Below are 14,856 nucleotides of genomic sequence, written 5' to 3' on the forward strand. Positions count from 1 at the left end.
AGTCCCCCCTTGGGGCCAGGGACAGCCAGTCCCCTTGGGGCCAGGGGCAGCCAGTCCCCCCTTGGGGGCCAGGGGCAGCCAGTCCCCCCTGGGGCCAGGGGCAGCCAGTCCCTTGGGGCCGGGGGCAGCCAGTCCCCTTGGGGGCCAGGGGCAGCCAGTCCCCTTGGGGCCAGGGGCAGCCAGTCCCTTGGGGGCCAGGGGCAGCCAGTCCCTTGGGGCCAGGGGCAGCCAGTCCCTTGGGGCCAGGGGCAGCCAGTCCCCCTGGGGCCAGGGGCAGCCAGTCCCTTGGGGCCAGGGGCAGCCAGTCCCTTGGGGCCAGGGGCAGCCAGTCCCCTTGGGGCCAGGGGCAGCCAGTCCCCTTGGGGCCAGGGGCAGCCAGTCCCCTTGGGGCCAGGGGCAGCCAGTCCCCTTGGGGCCAGGGGCAGCCAGTCCCTTGGGGGCCAGGGGCAGCCAGTCCCTTGGGGCCAGGGGCAGCCAGTCCCTTGGGGCCAGGGGCAGCCAGTCCCCCTGGGGCCAGGGGCAGCCAGTCCCTTGGGGCCAGGGGCAGCCAGTCCCTTGGGGCCAGGGGCAGCCAGTCCCCTTGGGGCCAGGGGCAGCCAGTCCCTTGGGGCCAGGGGCAGCCAGTCCCTTGGGGCCAGGGGCAGCCAGTCCCCTTGGGGCCAGGGGCAGCCAGTCCCCTTGGGGCCAGGGGCAGCCAGTCCCCTCTGGGGCCAGGGGCAGCCAGTCCCTTGGGGCCAGGGGCATCCAGTCCCCCCTGGGGCCAGGGGCACACATCTATGCTGGGGGGAAGGTGCCCTGCACCAGCACTTTGGATCAACCCCTGCCTGGGGGAGTGTTTGCAGGCAGGCCTGAGGCTTCCAATATTGCTTGAGTAAGCAAATGTAAATTGTTTTGCTTCATGCTTTGTGGCTCTCAAACGGTTCCACCTCTTTGGCTCTTCATTCCTGCCACAAGCTGCACTGCCCCTGTGTGTCACCTTGCTTCATTTCAAGGGCTTTAAATTGCTTGTGGCTGTAGATAGTCCTTGTGCAATGTGAATGGACTGCCAGGGCAGAATTTGCCCTAGCTGCCCTCATCTGGCAGGAGTTTTTGCCACTTACTCTGTGTGGCCCTGGTATAGAATCATAGAATTGTTTGGGTTGGAAAAGCCCTCTGGGATCATCAAGTCCAACCATCAACCCAGCACCTCCAGGGCTGGGGACTCCACCACCTCCCTGGGCAGCCTCTGCCAGTCCCTGACCACTCTTGCAGCAAAGACATCTTTCCTTCTCTCCAACCTCAGCCTCCCCTGGCACAATTCCAGGCCAGTTCCTCTCCTTCTATCACCTGAAACTAAGGAGCAGAGCCCAACCCCCACCTCCCTGCAGCCTGCTCTCAGGGAGCTGTAGAGAGCAATGGGGTCTGCCCTCAGCCTCCTCTTCTCCAGACTAAACCTCCCCAGCTCCCTCAGCTGCTCCTCCCCAGCCCTGTTCTCCAGACCCTTCCCCAGCTTTGTTGCCCTTCTCTGGCCCTGCTCCAGCAATTCCATAGCTATCTTGCTGCTGTGCTTATGGAAGTACACCAAAGTTTAACCTCTGTATGGGAAGGTATTGAACTAACAGACTGCCCAGTGCAGTGGTGGAGTCCCCATCTCTGGAGGGATTGATAAGCCATGTAGCTGAGGTTGGGCACAAGGAACAATTTCTTCCCCAAAAGGGCTGTCAGGGCCTGGCCCAGGCTGCCCAGGGCAGTGGTGGAGTCCCCATCCCTGGAGGGGTTTCAGAGCTGTGTGGATGTGGTGCTGAGTGCCATGGTGTACTGGTGCCCTGGCAGTGCTGGGGTAGCAGTTAGACTTGATGCTTGGGCAGTGACTGGCTGGAAAGCAGCCCTGAGGAGAGAGACTTGGGGGTGCTGGGGGAGGAGAAGCTCAGCAGGAGCTCTCAGTGTGCACTTGCAGCCCAGAGAGCCAAGCAGAGCCTGGGCTGCAGCAAGAGAAGTGTGGCCAGCAGGGCCAGGGAGGGGATTCTGCCCCTCTGCTCCACTCTGCTGAGCCCACAGCTGGAGCTCTGGGGCCAGCTCTGGAGCCTCTGTGCCAGGAAGGCTCTGGAGGGGCTGGAAGGTGTCCAGAGAAGGGCCAGGAGGATGAGCAGAGGGCTGGAGCTGCTCTGCTGTGAGGACAGACTGAAGGAGTTGGGGCTGTTCAGTCTGGAGAAGAGAAGGCTCTGAGGTGACCTCATTGTGGCCTTCCAGGATCTGAAGGGGGCTCCAAGAAGGCTGGGGAGGGACTGCTCAGGATCTCAGGTAGTGATAGGACTAGGGGGAATGGAATGAAGCTGGAGGTGGGGAGATTCAGGCTGGAGGTGAGGAGGAAGTTCTTCCCCATGAGAGTGGTGAAGCCCTGGAATGGGTTGTCCAGGGAGGAGGTTGAGGCCCCAGCCCTGGAGGTGTTTAAGCCCAGGCTGGATGAGGCTCTGGCCAGGCTGATCTAGTGTGGGGTGTCCCTGCCTGTGGCAGGGGGGTTGGAACTAGATGCTCCTTGTGGTCCCTTCCAACCCTGACTGATTCTATGATACTATGCTGTTAGGTCTCTTCCAACCAAAGCAGTTCTGTGAGTCTGACAGGGCCAGGAGGTAATTGATGATCCTTTTCTTTCAGAATCATCTTCAGAGGCCTTAAAATAGGCAGAAGTGAGCTTTCCTCACTGGAAAGTAATGCTGGGGCAGCTGTGTGGTTAAATCAGGCCTGGTGCTTCTGAAGGCACTTGACAGATGGGTTTGCTTATGGGCCTGCTCCAGGGCTGATGGCCTTAGAAATGGAAACTTAAATACAAGGCCTGCAGGTTCCTGGCTGCTGAGGCACAGCAAAAGGATGTTTGCTCCTGGAGAGGATTCAAGAAGCCATTAAAGTCTCTCTGCTAGGGTCTTGGCACTGCTAGGCACTGAGGCTTGAGCAGGAGGGCTGTGAACTGCCCCAGTTACAGAACTGGGCCTGGTGGCACTCCCCAGGAATGTGATGTGCAGACAGAGGCTGAAGGGCTGGGTCTTGAGTGAGGAACCATCCAGAAAAGCTTCTCCTCTTTAGCTGTGGTGCTGAAGGGTTAGTGGGAGCCTGGCAGTGCTGGGTTGGTGGTTGGCCCTGGTGATCCTAAAGGCCTCTTTCAACCAAGGTGACTCCGTGACTCTGTCTGGAAGATGCCAAATCACCTTAGGTGGCTCCCAGAGGTGGTTCCTGAAGATGCCTCTCTGCCTGTGCAGAAGATGATATCCTGGTCCAGCAGCAGGCTTAGGAAGGGGTGAGAGAAATCACAAAACCACAGAACAGTTTGGGTTGGAAGGGTCCTTAGACATCACTTAGTCCAACCCCCCTGCCACAGGCAGGGACTCCTCTCAACTGGACTTGGCTGCTCAAGGCCTCATCCAGCCTGGCCTCCAAGACCCCCAGAGAGGAGGCTTCCACAGCCTCCCTGGGCAGCCTGTTCCAGGCTCTCACCACCCTTGTACTGAAGAGCTTCTTCCTCAGCTCCACTCTAACCCTGCTCTGCCTCAGCTTCAAACCATTCCCCTTGGCCTGGCTCTAGGCACCTTTAGGAGAAGTCCTACTGCAGCTTTCCTGTGAGTTCTTTTCAGGTACTGGAAGGCAGCTCTGAGGTCCCATTGGAGCCTTCTCTTCCCCAGGCTCAACACCCCCAGCCCCCTCAGCCTGTCCCCACAGCAGAGCTGCTCCACCCCTTGGATCATCTTTGTGGCTCTGCTCTGGACTCTCTCCAGCAGTTCCACATCCTCCTTGTGCTGGGGAAATCTCTGCACTGAGGCCCCACAGAGGACTGAACAAGTCTAATCATCTCTGTTGGTGCTGATGCTGTGCCAAGCAGCCCTTGCTGTGATCTCAGTGCGTGCTAGGCCTGCTCAGTAGCCAGCTGCCACAGCAGATCAGCTGCCTGGGGTTGAGTGCTCCAGCACTGGCAACAGCCACAGAATGGCAGGGCTGGGAAGGGACCTCTGGAGATCATCAAGCCCAAGCCCCCTGCCAGAGCAGGATCACCCAGGGCAGGTCACACAGGAACACATCCAGCTGGGCTTGGAAGCTCTCCACACCAGGAGACTCCACAACCTCTGTGGGCAGCCTGCTCCAGGCCTCCAGCACCCTCACAACAAAGAAGTGTCTGCTCATGTTGGGGAAGAACCTCCTGTGTTCCAGCTTGTACCTGCTGCTCCTGTCACTGGGCACCACCACAAAGAGCCTGGGACCTTCACCCTGGCCCCCAGCCCTCAGCTATTGATAGACATTGCTCAGATCCCTCTCAGCCTTCTCTTCTCCAGACTGAACAGCCCCAGGGCTCAGTCTTTCTTCAGAGGAGAGGTGGTCAAGTCCAAGGAGTACCTTAGGACAGGAGTCTCTTGGCTCCACAGATGAATCCCTGGAGCTGTCAGGGCTGCAGAGGGTGGCTGAACATGGGTGGGGTGTGAGTGAGTGGCACAGCTCCCTGCAGCAGTGCTCTCTCCAAGTGTTCCTAAGCTGTACTCTCTTCCAGTAGAGCTTTTGGAGCCCAGCCATCATTTTTTCCAGTCTATGGCTGAGCTTAATTTTTCAGTTTGATGTCAGGTGTCCCTTCTTAAGAGGGACCTGGAGCTGCTGGAGTCCAGAGGAGGCCACAAGGATGATCCAAGGGCTGCAGCACCTCCCCTGTGAGGCCAGGCTGAGGGGGCTGGGGGTGTGCAGCCTGGGGAAGAGGGGACTCTGGGGGCACCTCAGAGCTGCCTTCCAATAGCTGAAGGGATCCTGCAGGAAGGCTGCAGAGAGACTTCTGCTGAGGGTGTCTAGAGCCAGGCCAAGGGGAATGGTTTGAAGCTGAGGCAGAGCAGGGTTGGGCTGGAGCTGAGGAAGAAGTTCTTCAGTACAAGGGTGGTGAGACTCTGGCACAGGCTGTCCAGAGTGGCTGTGGCTGCCTCCTCCCTGGGGGTGTTGAAGGCCAGGCTGGATGAGGCCTTGATCAAGCTGTGCTGGTGGGAGGTGTCCCTGCCCATGGCAGGGGCTTGGAGTGGATGATCTCTGAGGTCCCTTCCAACCTAAGCCACTGTATGATTATCTGGCTGGGCAGCACCAGCTGCCCTTCTGTTAGACCCTTATTTTACATCACAGGGAGGTTGTTTCTGGTCTTTATTTCACTCTCCCCCTTCCCTCCCCCCATTCATTGCCTGTATTTTAGGACTTTATCTAATCCATGCAGTTCTGCTTGGCCATTTCATTCCCAGGCAGCCTTCTAGCTGCAGGCTGGACAAAGAACTGACACAATATAAATGGAACTTTTCCCCTCACCCCTTCTTGCCACCTCATGAACCTTCTGATAGAAGAGTTGAGGTTGGAGAAGCTCTCTGAGGTCATCCAGTCCAACCAGCAACCCAGCACCACCATGGCCACTAAACCATCACAGCCTCACAGGATGTCAGGGGCTGGAAGGGACCCAAAGAGATCATGGAGTCCAAGCCCCCTGCCAGAGCAGGAGCAGAGAATCCAGCACAGGTCACACAGGAACACATCCAGGCAGGGCTGCAAAGGCTCCAGAGGAGACTCCACAACCTCTCTGGGCAGCCTGCTCCAGGGCTCTGGGACCCTCCCAGGGAAGAAGTTCCTCCTTGTGTTGAGGGGGAACCTCCTGTGCTGGAGTTTCCATCCCTTGCCCCTTGGTCTATCCCAGGGAGCAAGTGAGCAGAGCCTGGCCCCTGCCTCCTGACCCCCAGCCCTCAGCTATTTACAAACACTTATTTAAACCACATCCCCAGGTGCCATGGCCACAGCTTTCTGGAACAGCTCCAGGGCTGGGGACTCCACCACCTCCCTGGGCAGCCTCTGCCAACCCCTGACCCCTCCTGCAGTAAAGAAATTTCTCCTAATCCAACCTAAACCTCCCCTGGAGCTACTTGAGGCCATGGATGTTAGGAGGAAGTTGTTCCCCAGGAGGGTGGTGAGAGCCTGGCACAGGCTGCCCAGGGAGGTGGTGGCAGCCTCCTGCCTGGAGGTGTTTGCAGCCAGGCTGGAGGTGGCTGTGAGCAACCTGCTGCGGTGTGAGGTGTCCCTGCCCATGGCAGGGAACTGGCTGAGCCTTGAGGTCCCTTCCAACCCTGACAGTTCTGATTTCTTGTCCTATCACTATGCAAGAAGAGCCCAGCCCCCAGGTCTCTCCAGCCTGCTGTCAGGGAGAGAGCAGTGAGGCTTCCCTCAGAGGCCCAGGGGGTGGAACAGTCAATGCAATGTTTGCTTCCCAGAGCGCTTGAAAAAGGAGGAGAAGACTCGCCAGGAGCTTGAGAAGGCTAAAAGGAAACTTGATGGGGAGACAACAGATCTGCAGGACCAAATAGCTGAGCTGCAGGCCCAGATTGAGGAGCTGAAGATCCAGCTGGCCAAGAAAGAAGAGGAGCTGCAGGCTGCCCTGGCCAGGTCAGAGCACGGTGGGGCACACGGCTGGGCAGGGGTGCTACAAGCCTGCTGGCCCAGGCAGTGTCAGCTGCCTGCAGACACCTCCCAGCTGGGGGTGCTTAAAGCAGAGGGCAGCTGATCTGTGTCTTAGAGCACCTCTGCACTCCTCTGCTGGGGGTAGAGGTGGCACAGGAAGCCACAAAGTGTTTCTCAGCATCTCTGCACACCTGCAAAGGCTGAAGTGTCCCCAGGGAGCAGCAGAGCTGGGGCTCAGGAAGCTTTTGGAGACCTCCACAGTTCAACACCCAGAGAGGAAAAACCTTGGAGTGGGTGGGATGGAGGTCATCAAGATCTGTGTGGTTGCTTTTTGATATCAGCTAAAGGCTCTGTGTGTTTCTTGAGTCCTGATGTCTGACTGCAGGCAGGGAAAAGCCTACAGGTGGTGCCTTTGGGGGCTGCCTGGGTGTGAACTGGAAAGCTTCAACAGGCTGCTGAGGCACTCTGCAGCAGCTGAGGCACTCTGCTCCTCACCATCACAGTGGTGCTTTCCTACCTAGGGAGGTCTAGAAGGTCTGCTTTGATTCTAGTGCTAAGGTTAAGATGTCACTCCCATAACTTAATGGTAGACTGCTGTGAGAGCAGCTCTGAAGCAATCCCCCATGGCTCACTGCTGTGCCTCTGCCCAACAGAGGGGATGATGAAGCAGTGCAGAAGAACAATGCCCTGAAAGTGATCAGAGAGCTGCAGGCTCAGATTGCAGAGCTCCAGGAGGATCTGGAGTCTGAGAAGGCATCACGCAACAAGGCAGAGAAGCAGAAGAGAGACCTGAGTGAAGAGCTGGAGGCTTTGAAAACAGAACTGGAAGATACCTTGGACACCACTGCTGCACAGCAGGAGCTGAGGTAGGCTTGGGTGGCTGTTAGGGAGGAAGCACTGGAAGTCATCACAGGATGTCAGGGGGTGGAAGGGATCAAAAAAATCATGGAGTCCAAGCCCCCTGCCAGAGCAGGAGCAGAGAATCCAGCACAGGTCACACAGGAACACATCCAGGCAGGGCTGCAAAGGCTCCAGGGAAGGAGACTCCACAGCCTCTCTGGGCAGCCTGCTCCAGGGCTCTGGGAGCCTCACAGTAAAGAAGTTGTGTTGAGGTGGAGCCTCCTGTGCTGCAGCTTCCATCCCTTGCTCCTTGTCCTATCCCAGGGAGCAAGTGAGCAGAGCCTGGCCCCTGCCTCCTGACCCCCAGCCCTCAGATAGTTATCAACATTTATCAAATCCCCTCTCAGTCTTCTCTTTTCCAGACTGAGCAGCCCCAGGGCTCTCAGCCTCTCCCCACCAAGCAGTCCCCTCATCATCCTGGTGGCTCTCTGCTGGACCCTCTCCAGCAGATCCCTGTCCCTCTTGAGCTGGGGAGCCCAGCACTGAACACAGCACTGCAGATGAGGTCTCAGCAGGGCAGAGCAGAGACCCTCCCTGGATCTGCTGGCCACACTCTTCCATCACAGGCTGGTTTGTTTGTGGGGGTAACTCTTGGTGCTTCCTCTAGGACGAAGCGTGAGCAGGAGGTGGCTGAGCTGAAGAAAGCCATTGAGGAGGAGACCAAGAACCACGAGGCACAGATCCAGGAGATCCGGCAGCGGCACGCCAGCGCCCTGGAGGAGCTCTCCGAGCAGCTGGAGCAGGCCAAGAGGGTGAGAGCAGAGCTGCCTGCACAGACATCCTCCTGGGCCCCAGGGCTTCTCAGGAGGGCCCCAAGTGTTGGAGCCCCTTCCCCCCACAGCTGCAGAGCTCAGCTGTCCTCTGGGTGTGCCTAGCAGTAGTGCCTGCAGCCGAAGCGGTGTGGCCAGGGCTGGAGAGAGGGGATCCTGCCCCTCTGCCCTGCTGAGGCCTCACCTGCAGGGCTGTGGCCTGCTCGGGGGCCCCAACACAAGAGGGACATGGAGCTGTGGGAGAGGGTCCAGAGGAGGACCACAAAGATGATGAGAGGTCTGAGAACCTGCCCTGTGGGGACAGGCTGGGAGAGTTGGGGCTGTTCAGCCTGGAGAAGGCTCCAGGGAGACCTCAGAGCTGCATTCAGGCAGGCTGGGGAGGGACTGCTCAGAAGGGCTGTGGGGATAGAGGCAGTGGTTTGAAAGTGGAGCAGGACAGATTTAGGTTGGACATCAGGAGGAAGCTCTGCACAGTGAGGGTGGTGAGACACTGGCACAGGTTGCCCAGGGGTGTAGTTGAGGCCCCCCATGCCTGGAGATGTTCAAGCTCAGCCTTGCTGTGGCCCTGGGCTGCCTGGTCCAGTTGGAGATGTCCCTGCTGCCTGCAGGGGGGTTGGACAAGATGCCCTTGGAGGTCCCTTCCCACCCAATGCACTCTGTGAATCTGCCTTGGCATCTGAGGAGTGTTCCTTAGGCTTGGAAGTGGCACACCTGGAGTCACAGCATGTCCTTCTGTAGCCATTCTCCAGCAGTGCAGCTGCTGAGAGGCAGATCTGGGGGTGAGTGAGCTGCAGTGCATGTAATACCAGCACTCACAGCTGAGCTGGGTGTGCAGGCAGTGGGGGAAGTGCTTCCAGCCTCCTGTGCTGTGCCCTCCAGTGCTAGGTGCCTGTGGAGCACCTCCCCAGGTTGCACAGCTGTGTTCTGGGGTTCTCTGGTGACCACCTCCAGGGCAGGCAGGAGGATGCCCTCCTGGGTAGCATAAATGTACTGGGGGAAGGGGGTTGAGGGTTGGTCTCTTCTCCCTAGCAAGCTTTGATTCACAAGAGGAAATGGCCTCAGGTTGCACCAGGTGAGGTTTAGGTTGGGCATTAGAAGAAACTTCTTCCTTGTGAAGGGTTCTTAAAGCCTGGAACAGTTTGAAGACTCAGCTTGCCAGGGTGCTGAGCTTCTCATTCCAGCTCCACTGTTACCTAGAAAGTAATCCTGGAGGTCCCTTCCAGCCTGGCATTCTGTGGTGGAGTCCCCATCCCTGGAGGTGTCTAGATGAGGCAGAGGTGTGGTGCTGAGGGACATGGTCTAGCACCAGGCCTGGTGCACTTGGAGCATGATGGAATTTAATCTTAAAGATCTCTTCCCATCAAAATGGTTCTTTGGTCCTGCTGCTGTAGGTTGAGTGTTGGAGCACAGCCCTGGGAGGAGAGGCTGAGGGAGCTGGGGTTGCTTAGCCTGCAGAAGAGGAGGCTCAGGGGAGACCTCATTGCTGTCTACAACTCCCTGAAGGGAGGCTGTAGCCAGGTGGGGGTTGGTCTCTTCTCCCAGGCAACTAGCAGCAGAACAAGAGGACACAGTCTCAAGCTGTGCCAGGGGAGGTTTAGGCTGGAGGTTAGGAAGAAATTCTACACAGAGAGAGAGATTGGCCCTTGGGATGTGCTGCCCAGGGAGGTGGTGGAGTCCCCATCCCTGGAGGTGTTTAGGAAGAGCCTGGCTGAGGCCCTTGGTGCCATGGTTTAGTGGATCAGATGGTGCTGGGTGAGAGGTTGGACTCCATGATCTCCAAGGTCTTTTCCAACCTGGTTAATGCCAAAAGCAGGATAATTCCCACCCCCCACCCTAAAGCAGCTTCAGTTTGTGAAGTGCTGCTTTGGGTCATTCCCAAATGTCCCTGTGTGCAGCTGCTGTGCTGCAGGAGTGTTCTATGCTGAGTGAGAAATGTGGTAGCTGAAGGTGGTGGAAATTGCCCTTGGCTGACCTGAAGCTCTTACTTGTGTCTTCTGCTCCTTATTCCTGAAATACTCTCAATAAGAAGATGGAGAGGAAGAAGAATCCCCTGCAGCCTTCCCCAGAGGGCCTGTGATGAGAGGCTATCAGTGCAACAGTGACACTTCAGCACCCTGAAGTGAATGGCTGCTTTTCCAGCAGCTTGCTGCCAGCTGTCTGGGTGGTGCTGAGCAGAGCTTTGGTGTGCACTGGCTGTGCCTCCTGAAATGAGGGCAGCTCTGGCTGCTAGCTTTCCTTTTCTTTCTGTGAGATGAGCCATGCTGAGCTGGTAATGGGCACATTCCTTCCTCCTTGCAGTGCTGCTCAAGCAGGCATTTGCCAGCACTCGCATCCCAGACTTTGTTGGGTTTGTGGCAGTGTCTTCTGCTCCTCACTGCTGCTTGTGAGGGGCAGCTGGAATAACCTGCACTCACCTGGGCTTTGGCTGACTGCACAGAGTGCTCCATTCAACATTTTCAACACTCTCCACTCGACTCAGAGCTTACTCAGCACTTGTTTTATCTTTTTCAGCTCCTAAATCTGATTTGCTGAATGGTTTGGGGCAGAAGCCTTTGATTCACACACAAAAGTGTTGGCTTGCTTCCTGGCCTGCTGCCAGCCCTAACCAAGTGTTGATCTCACTTCTTGCTCTCCTGTTGCCTTCCCTAGTTCAAAGCAAACCTTGAGAAAAACAAGCAAGGTCTGGAGTCTGACAACAAGGAGCTGGCCTGTGAAGTGAAGGTGCTGCAGCAGGTGAAGGCAGAGTCTGAGCACAAGAGGAAGAAGCTGGATGCTCAGGTTCAAGAGCTGACTGCCAAGGTCACCGAGGGAGAGAGGCTGAGGGTGGAGCTGGCAGAGAAAGCCAACAAGCTGCAGGTAAGAGAAGAGCAGCCCCAGAGGAGATCTCAGCAATGCTCAGCAAGAGCTGAAGGAGCTGTGGGGGGCAAGAGGCTGGGGCCAGACTCTGCTCAGTGGTGCCCAGGGACAGGGCAAGGGGCAGTGAGCACAGACTGGAACCCAGGAGGCTCCACTTGAACAAGAGGAGAACCTTTGTTGTGAGGCTGCTGGAGGCCTGGAGCAGGCTGCCCAGAGAGGTTGTGGAGTCTCCTTGTGTGGAGAGCTTCCAGCCCCAGCTGGGCACTGTGCTGCTGGGCAGGATGTTGTAGGTGCCCCTGCCACCTGGGATCTGTGGGGGCTCTGTGGGACTCAGGCTTTGCTGTCAGCCAGGCAAACTCTCTCCCTTTGGTCTGCTTGCTTTGCAGAACGAGCTGGATAATGTCTCAAGTCTCCTGGAGGAAGCAGAGAAGAAAGGCATCAAGTTTGCCAAGGATGCAGCCAGCTTGGAATCTCAGCTTCAGGATACACAGGTGTGTGGGCAGGCAGGCTCAAGCCTTGCACTGGAGCTTTGTTCCTGCTTCAGGGCATAATAAAAAGTCCATTTCCAGCCTTGGTTTGGTAGATCCAGAAGGTGCAGGAGGTGAAGTGGGCTGCCCCATGGTTGCTCAGCTCCATGTGGAGCCAGGTTTTCATCAGCTAAGAGTCTCAGCTTGACAGAGTGGAGCCTTTCAGCTTCTCTCTTCTACCTTAGTCTCTATGGGAGAAGAGAATGAAGTCCAGAAGTGCTTCTCAAGTAGACTATGAGTGTAAATAAGACCCTTGGGGTGTGTGAAAGGCACAAGGGACAGCACTCTTGTCTTTTACTGACAGCTGAAGCTCAGACTGCCAGGCTTTGGGTTTGAGTTCAGCAATGGAGTTTGCTGCATGTATTCACCACTCAAATATCCTCTTTTTATCTTCCTTTTGTGAGAATGGTGACTGCCTGAGTAATGTTAATTACTACTGGGGAGGTCTGGGAGGAAGAGGCTGGGGGAGGTGGGATGGTGGTGGTCACACCTTCCATCAGTTTCTATGAGGGCAGAAGGCTCCACTGCCAAGCTCCAGCTGTCCTCAACCTCCCCTTTACCTTTAAGCATGCAGCAGACCCTGGAAGAGTGCTGCCACTGCAGGCTGCACTGCTGTGCATTCCTCCTGGGTGCTTTAAAGTAGTTGCTCTGGATGCTTGGCTGAGAGCAGAACAGGAGGGCTGGAAGGTGACTTCTGTGCTCATCCCTTTGAAGATGACAAAGTATCCTCCATTCACATCTAGACCAGACCAGGGGCACAGATCCCCTGATGCTCATGAAGGTGTAAGTGTGCCCCAGAGGAATGAGCAGGGCCCTTGGAAAAGCCAAATCCCAGCTTGTCTGGGGAGAAAAATGCTGTGAGAACAACCACCAAACCTGGAACTCCACATGGAGGGGGAGGAGGGGCGTAGCCTAAGGCCACCACAAGCACAGCTGAGCTCTGGATGTGCCTCTTCTCCCAGGCACCCAGCACCAGAACAAGAGGACACAGTCTCAAGCTGTGCCAGGGGAGGTTTAGGCTGGGTGTTAGGAAGAAATTCTTCAGAGAGAGAGAGAGCTTGGCCATTGGGATGTGCTGCCCTGGGAGGTGGTGGAGTCCCCATCACTGGAGGTGTTTAAGAGGAGCCTGGATGAGGCACTTGGTGCTGTGGTTTAGTTGATCAGATGGTGCTGGGTGAGAGGTTGGACTGGATGATCTCAAAGGTCTTTTCCAACCTGGTTAATTCTGTTCATTTCCATCCCATCCCATCCCATCCCATCCCATCCCATCCCATCCCATCCCATTCCATGTTTGTGTACCAGGAGCTGCTTCAGGAAGAAACCCGCCAGAAACTCAACCTGAGCAGCAGGATCAGGCAGCTGGAAGAGGAGAAGAACAACCTGCAGGAGCAGCAGGAAGAGGAAGAGGAGGCCAGAAAGAACTTGGAGAAGCAGATGCTGGCCTTGCAGGCACAGGTAAGCTGTTGTAAAGGGCAAGACTTGTGTAAGGCTCTCTCATCCTCGCTCCCAAGAAGGACATTGAGGGGCTGCCCCTTGCTTCCCTTTCCTCTCTCCTGCTGTCCCTTGCTTCCCTTTCCCCTCTCCTGCTGCCCCTTGCTTCCCTTTCCCCTCTCCTGCTGCCCCTTGCTTCCCTTTCCCCTCTCCTGCTGCCCCTTGCTTCCCTTTCCCCTCTCCTGCTGCCCCTTGCTTCCCTTTCCCCTCTCCTGCTGCCCCTTGCTTCCCTTTCCCCTCTCCTGCTGCCCCTTGCTTCCCTTTCCCCTCTCCTGCTGCCCCTTGCTTCCCTTTCCCCTCTCCTGCTGCCCCTTGCTTCCCTTTCCCCTCTCCTGCTGCCCCTTGCTTCCCTTTCCCCTCTCCTGCTGCCCCTTGCTTCCCTTTCCCCTCTCCTGCTGCCCCTTGCTTCCCTTTCCCCTCTCCTGCTGCCCCTTGCTTCCCTTTCCCCTCTCCTGCTGCCCCTTGCTTCCCTTTCCCCTCTCCTGCTGCCCCTTGCTTCCCTTTCCCCTCTCCTGCTGCCCCTTGCTTCCCTTTCCCCTCTCCTGCTGCCCCTTGCTTCCCTTTCCCCTCTCCTGCTGCCCCTTGCTTCCCTTTCCCCTCTCCTGCTGCCCCTTGCTTCCCTTTCCCCTCTCCTGCTGCCCCTTGCTTCCCTTTCCCCTCTCCTGCTGCCCCTTGCTTCCCTTTCCCCTCTCCTGCTGCCCCTTGCTTCCCTTTCCCCTCTCCTGCTGCCCCTTGCTTCCCTTTCCCCTCTCCTGCTGCCCCTTGCTTCCCTTTCCCCTCTCCTGCTGCCCCTTGCTTCCCTTTCCCCTCTCCTGCTGCCCCTTGCTTCCTTTCCCCTCTCCTGCTGCCCCTTGCTTCCCTTTCCCCTCTCCTGCTGCCCCTTGCTTCCTTTCCCCTCTCCTGCTGCCCCTTGCTTCCTTTCCCCTCTCCTGCTGCACCTTGCTTCCCTTTCCCCTCTCCTGCTGCCCCTTGCTTCCTTTCCACTCTCCTGCTGCACCTTGCTTCCCTTTCCCCTCTCCTGCTGCCCCTTGCTTCCTTTCCCCTCTCCTGCTGCACCTTGTTTTCTTTCAATGCTTTCCAGCTGGCTGATGCTAAGAAAAAGGTGGATGATGATGTGGGAACCATTGAAGGCTTGGAGGAAAACAAGAAGAAGTTACTGAAGGACATGGAGTCCCTCAGCCAGCGCCTGGAGGAGAAGGCAATGGCTTATGACAAGCTGGAGAAGACCAAGAACCGCCTGCAGCAGGAGCTGGATGACCTGATGGTGGATCTGGACCACCAGCGCCAGATTGTCTCCAACCTGGAGAAGAAGCAGAAGAAGTTTGATCAGGTAGCCTGGCTCCCTGCCCTCTTGCTGCTCTCTGTGGTTTCCAAGGGCCATCCTCTTTGGTGTCCCTGCAGAAAGGGAGAAGGCTCTGGCCAGGGTGGTGTGGGTGCTGAGGGATCCTTCCTGAGCAGCTTGGCCTTTGTTCAGAGCAGCTTCTCACCTACATCTAGGTCTTGTTAGACCTCTGCTGTGAGGACAGGCTGAGGGAGCTGAGGTTGTTCAGCCTGGAGAAGAGAAGACTCTGGGGGCACCTTAGAGCTGTCTCCTAGTACCTGAAGGGATCCTGCAGGAAGGCTGCAGAGGGACTTTTCCTAAGACAAGGGAGAATGGTTTGAAGCGGAGGGAGAGCAGGGTTAGACAGGAGCTGAGGAAGAAGCTCTTCAGTATGAGGGTGGTGAGACTCTGGAACAGGTTGCCCAGGGTCTTTGTGGATGCCTTCTCCCTGGGGGTGTTGAAGGCCAGGTTGGATGAGGCCTTGGTGACCAAGTCTAGGTGAGAGGTGTCCCTGCCCATCATGGGGAGCTTGCAGTAGATGATCTCCGAGGTCCCTTCCAGC

General features: G+C 57.1%; 1 protein-coding gene across 1 annotated transcript in view; it reads left to right on the forward strand.

Annotated features, from left to right (window-relative positions):
• MYH10 (myosin heavy chain 10) overlaps window positions 1-14,856 on the forward strand; it is a 154,935-nt gene that overhangs the window by 126,289 nt on the left and 13,790 nt on the right. Inside the window, exons 26-32 of the mRNA XM_054171087.1 lie at window positions 6,243-6,414; window positions 7,083-7,295; window positions 7,937-8,081; window positions 10,749-10,955; window positions 11,342-11,446; window positions 12,785-12,937; window positions 14,055-14,303. Of these exons, the coding sequence (XP_054027062.1) occupies window positions 6,243-6,414; window positions 7,083-7,295; window positions 7,937-8,081; window positions 10,749-10,955; window positions 11,342-11,446; window positions 12,785-12,937; window positions 14,055-14,303 (1,244 nt within the window). The remainder of the gene's footprint in view (window positions 1-6,242; window positions 6,415-7,082; window positions 7,296-7,936; window positions 8,082-10,748; window positions 10,956-11,341; window positions 11,447-12,784; window positions 12,938-14,054; window positions 14,304-14,856) is intronic.

This window comes from Dryobates pubescens, chromosome 20 (assembly GCF_014839835.1).
Source record: "Dryobates pubescens isolate bDryPub1 chromosome 20, bDryPub1.pri, whole genome shotgun sequence".
In the NCBI taxonomy this organism is placed as follows: domain Eukaryota; kingdom Metazoa; phylum Chordata; class Aves; order Piciformes; family Picidae; genus Dryobates; species Dryobates pubescens.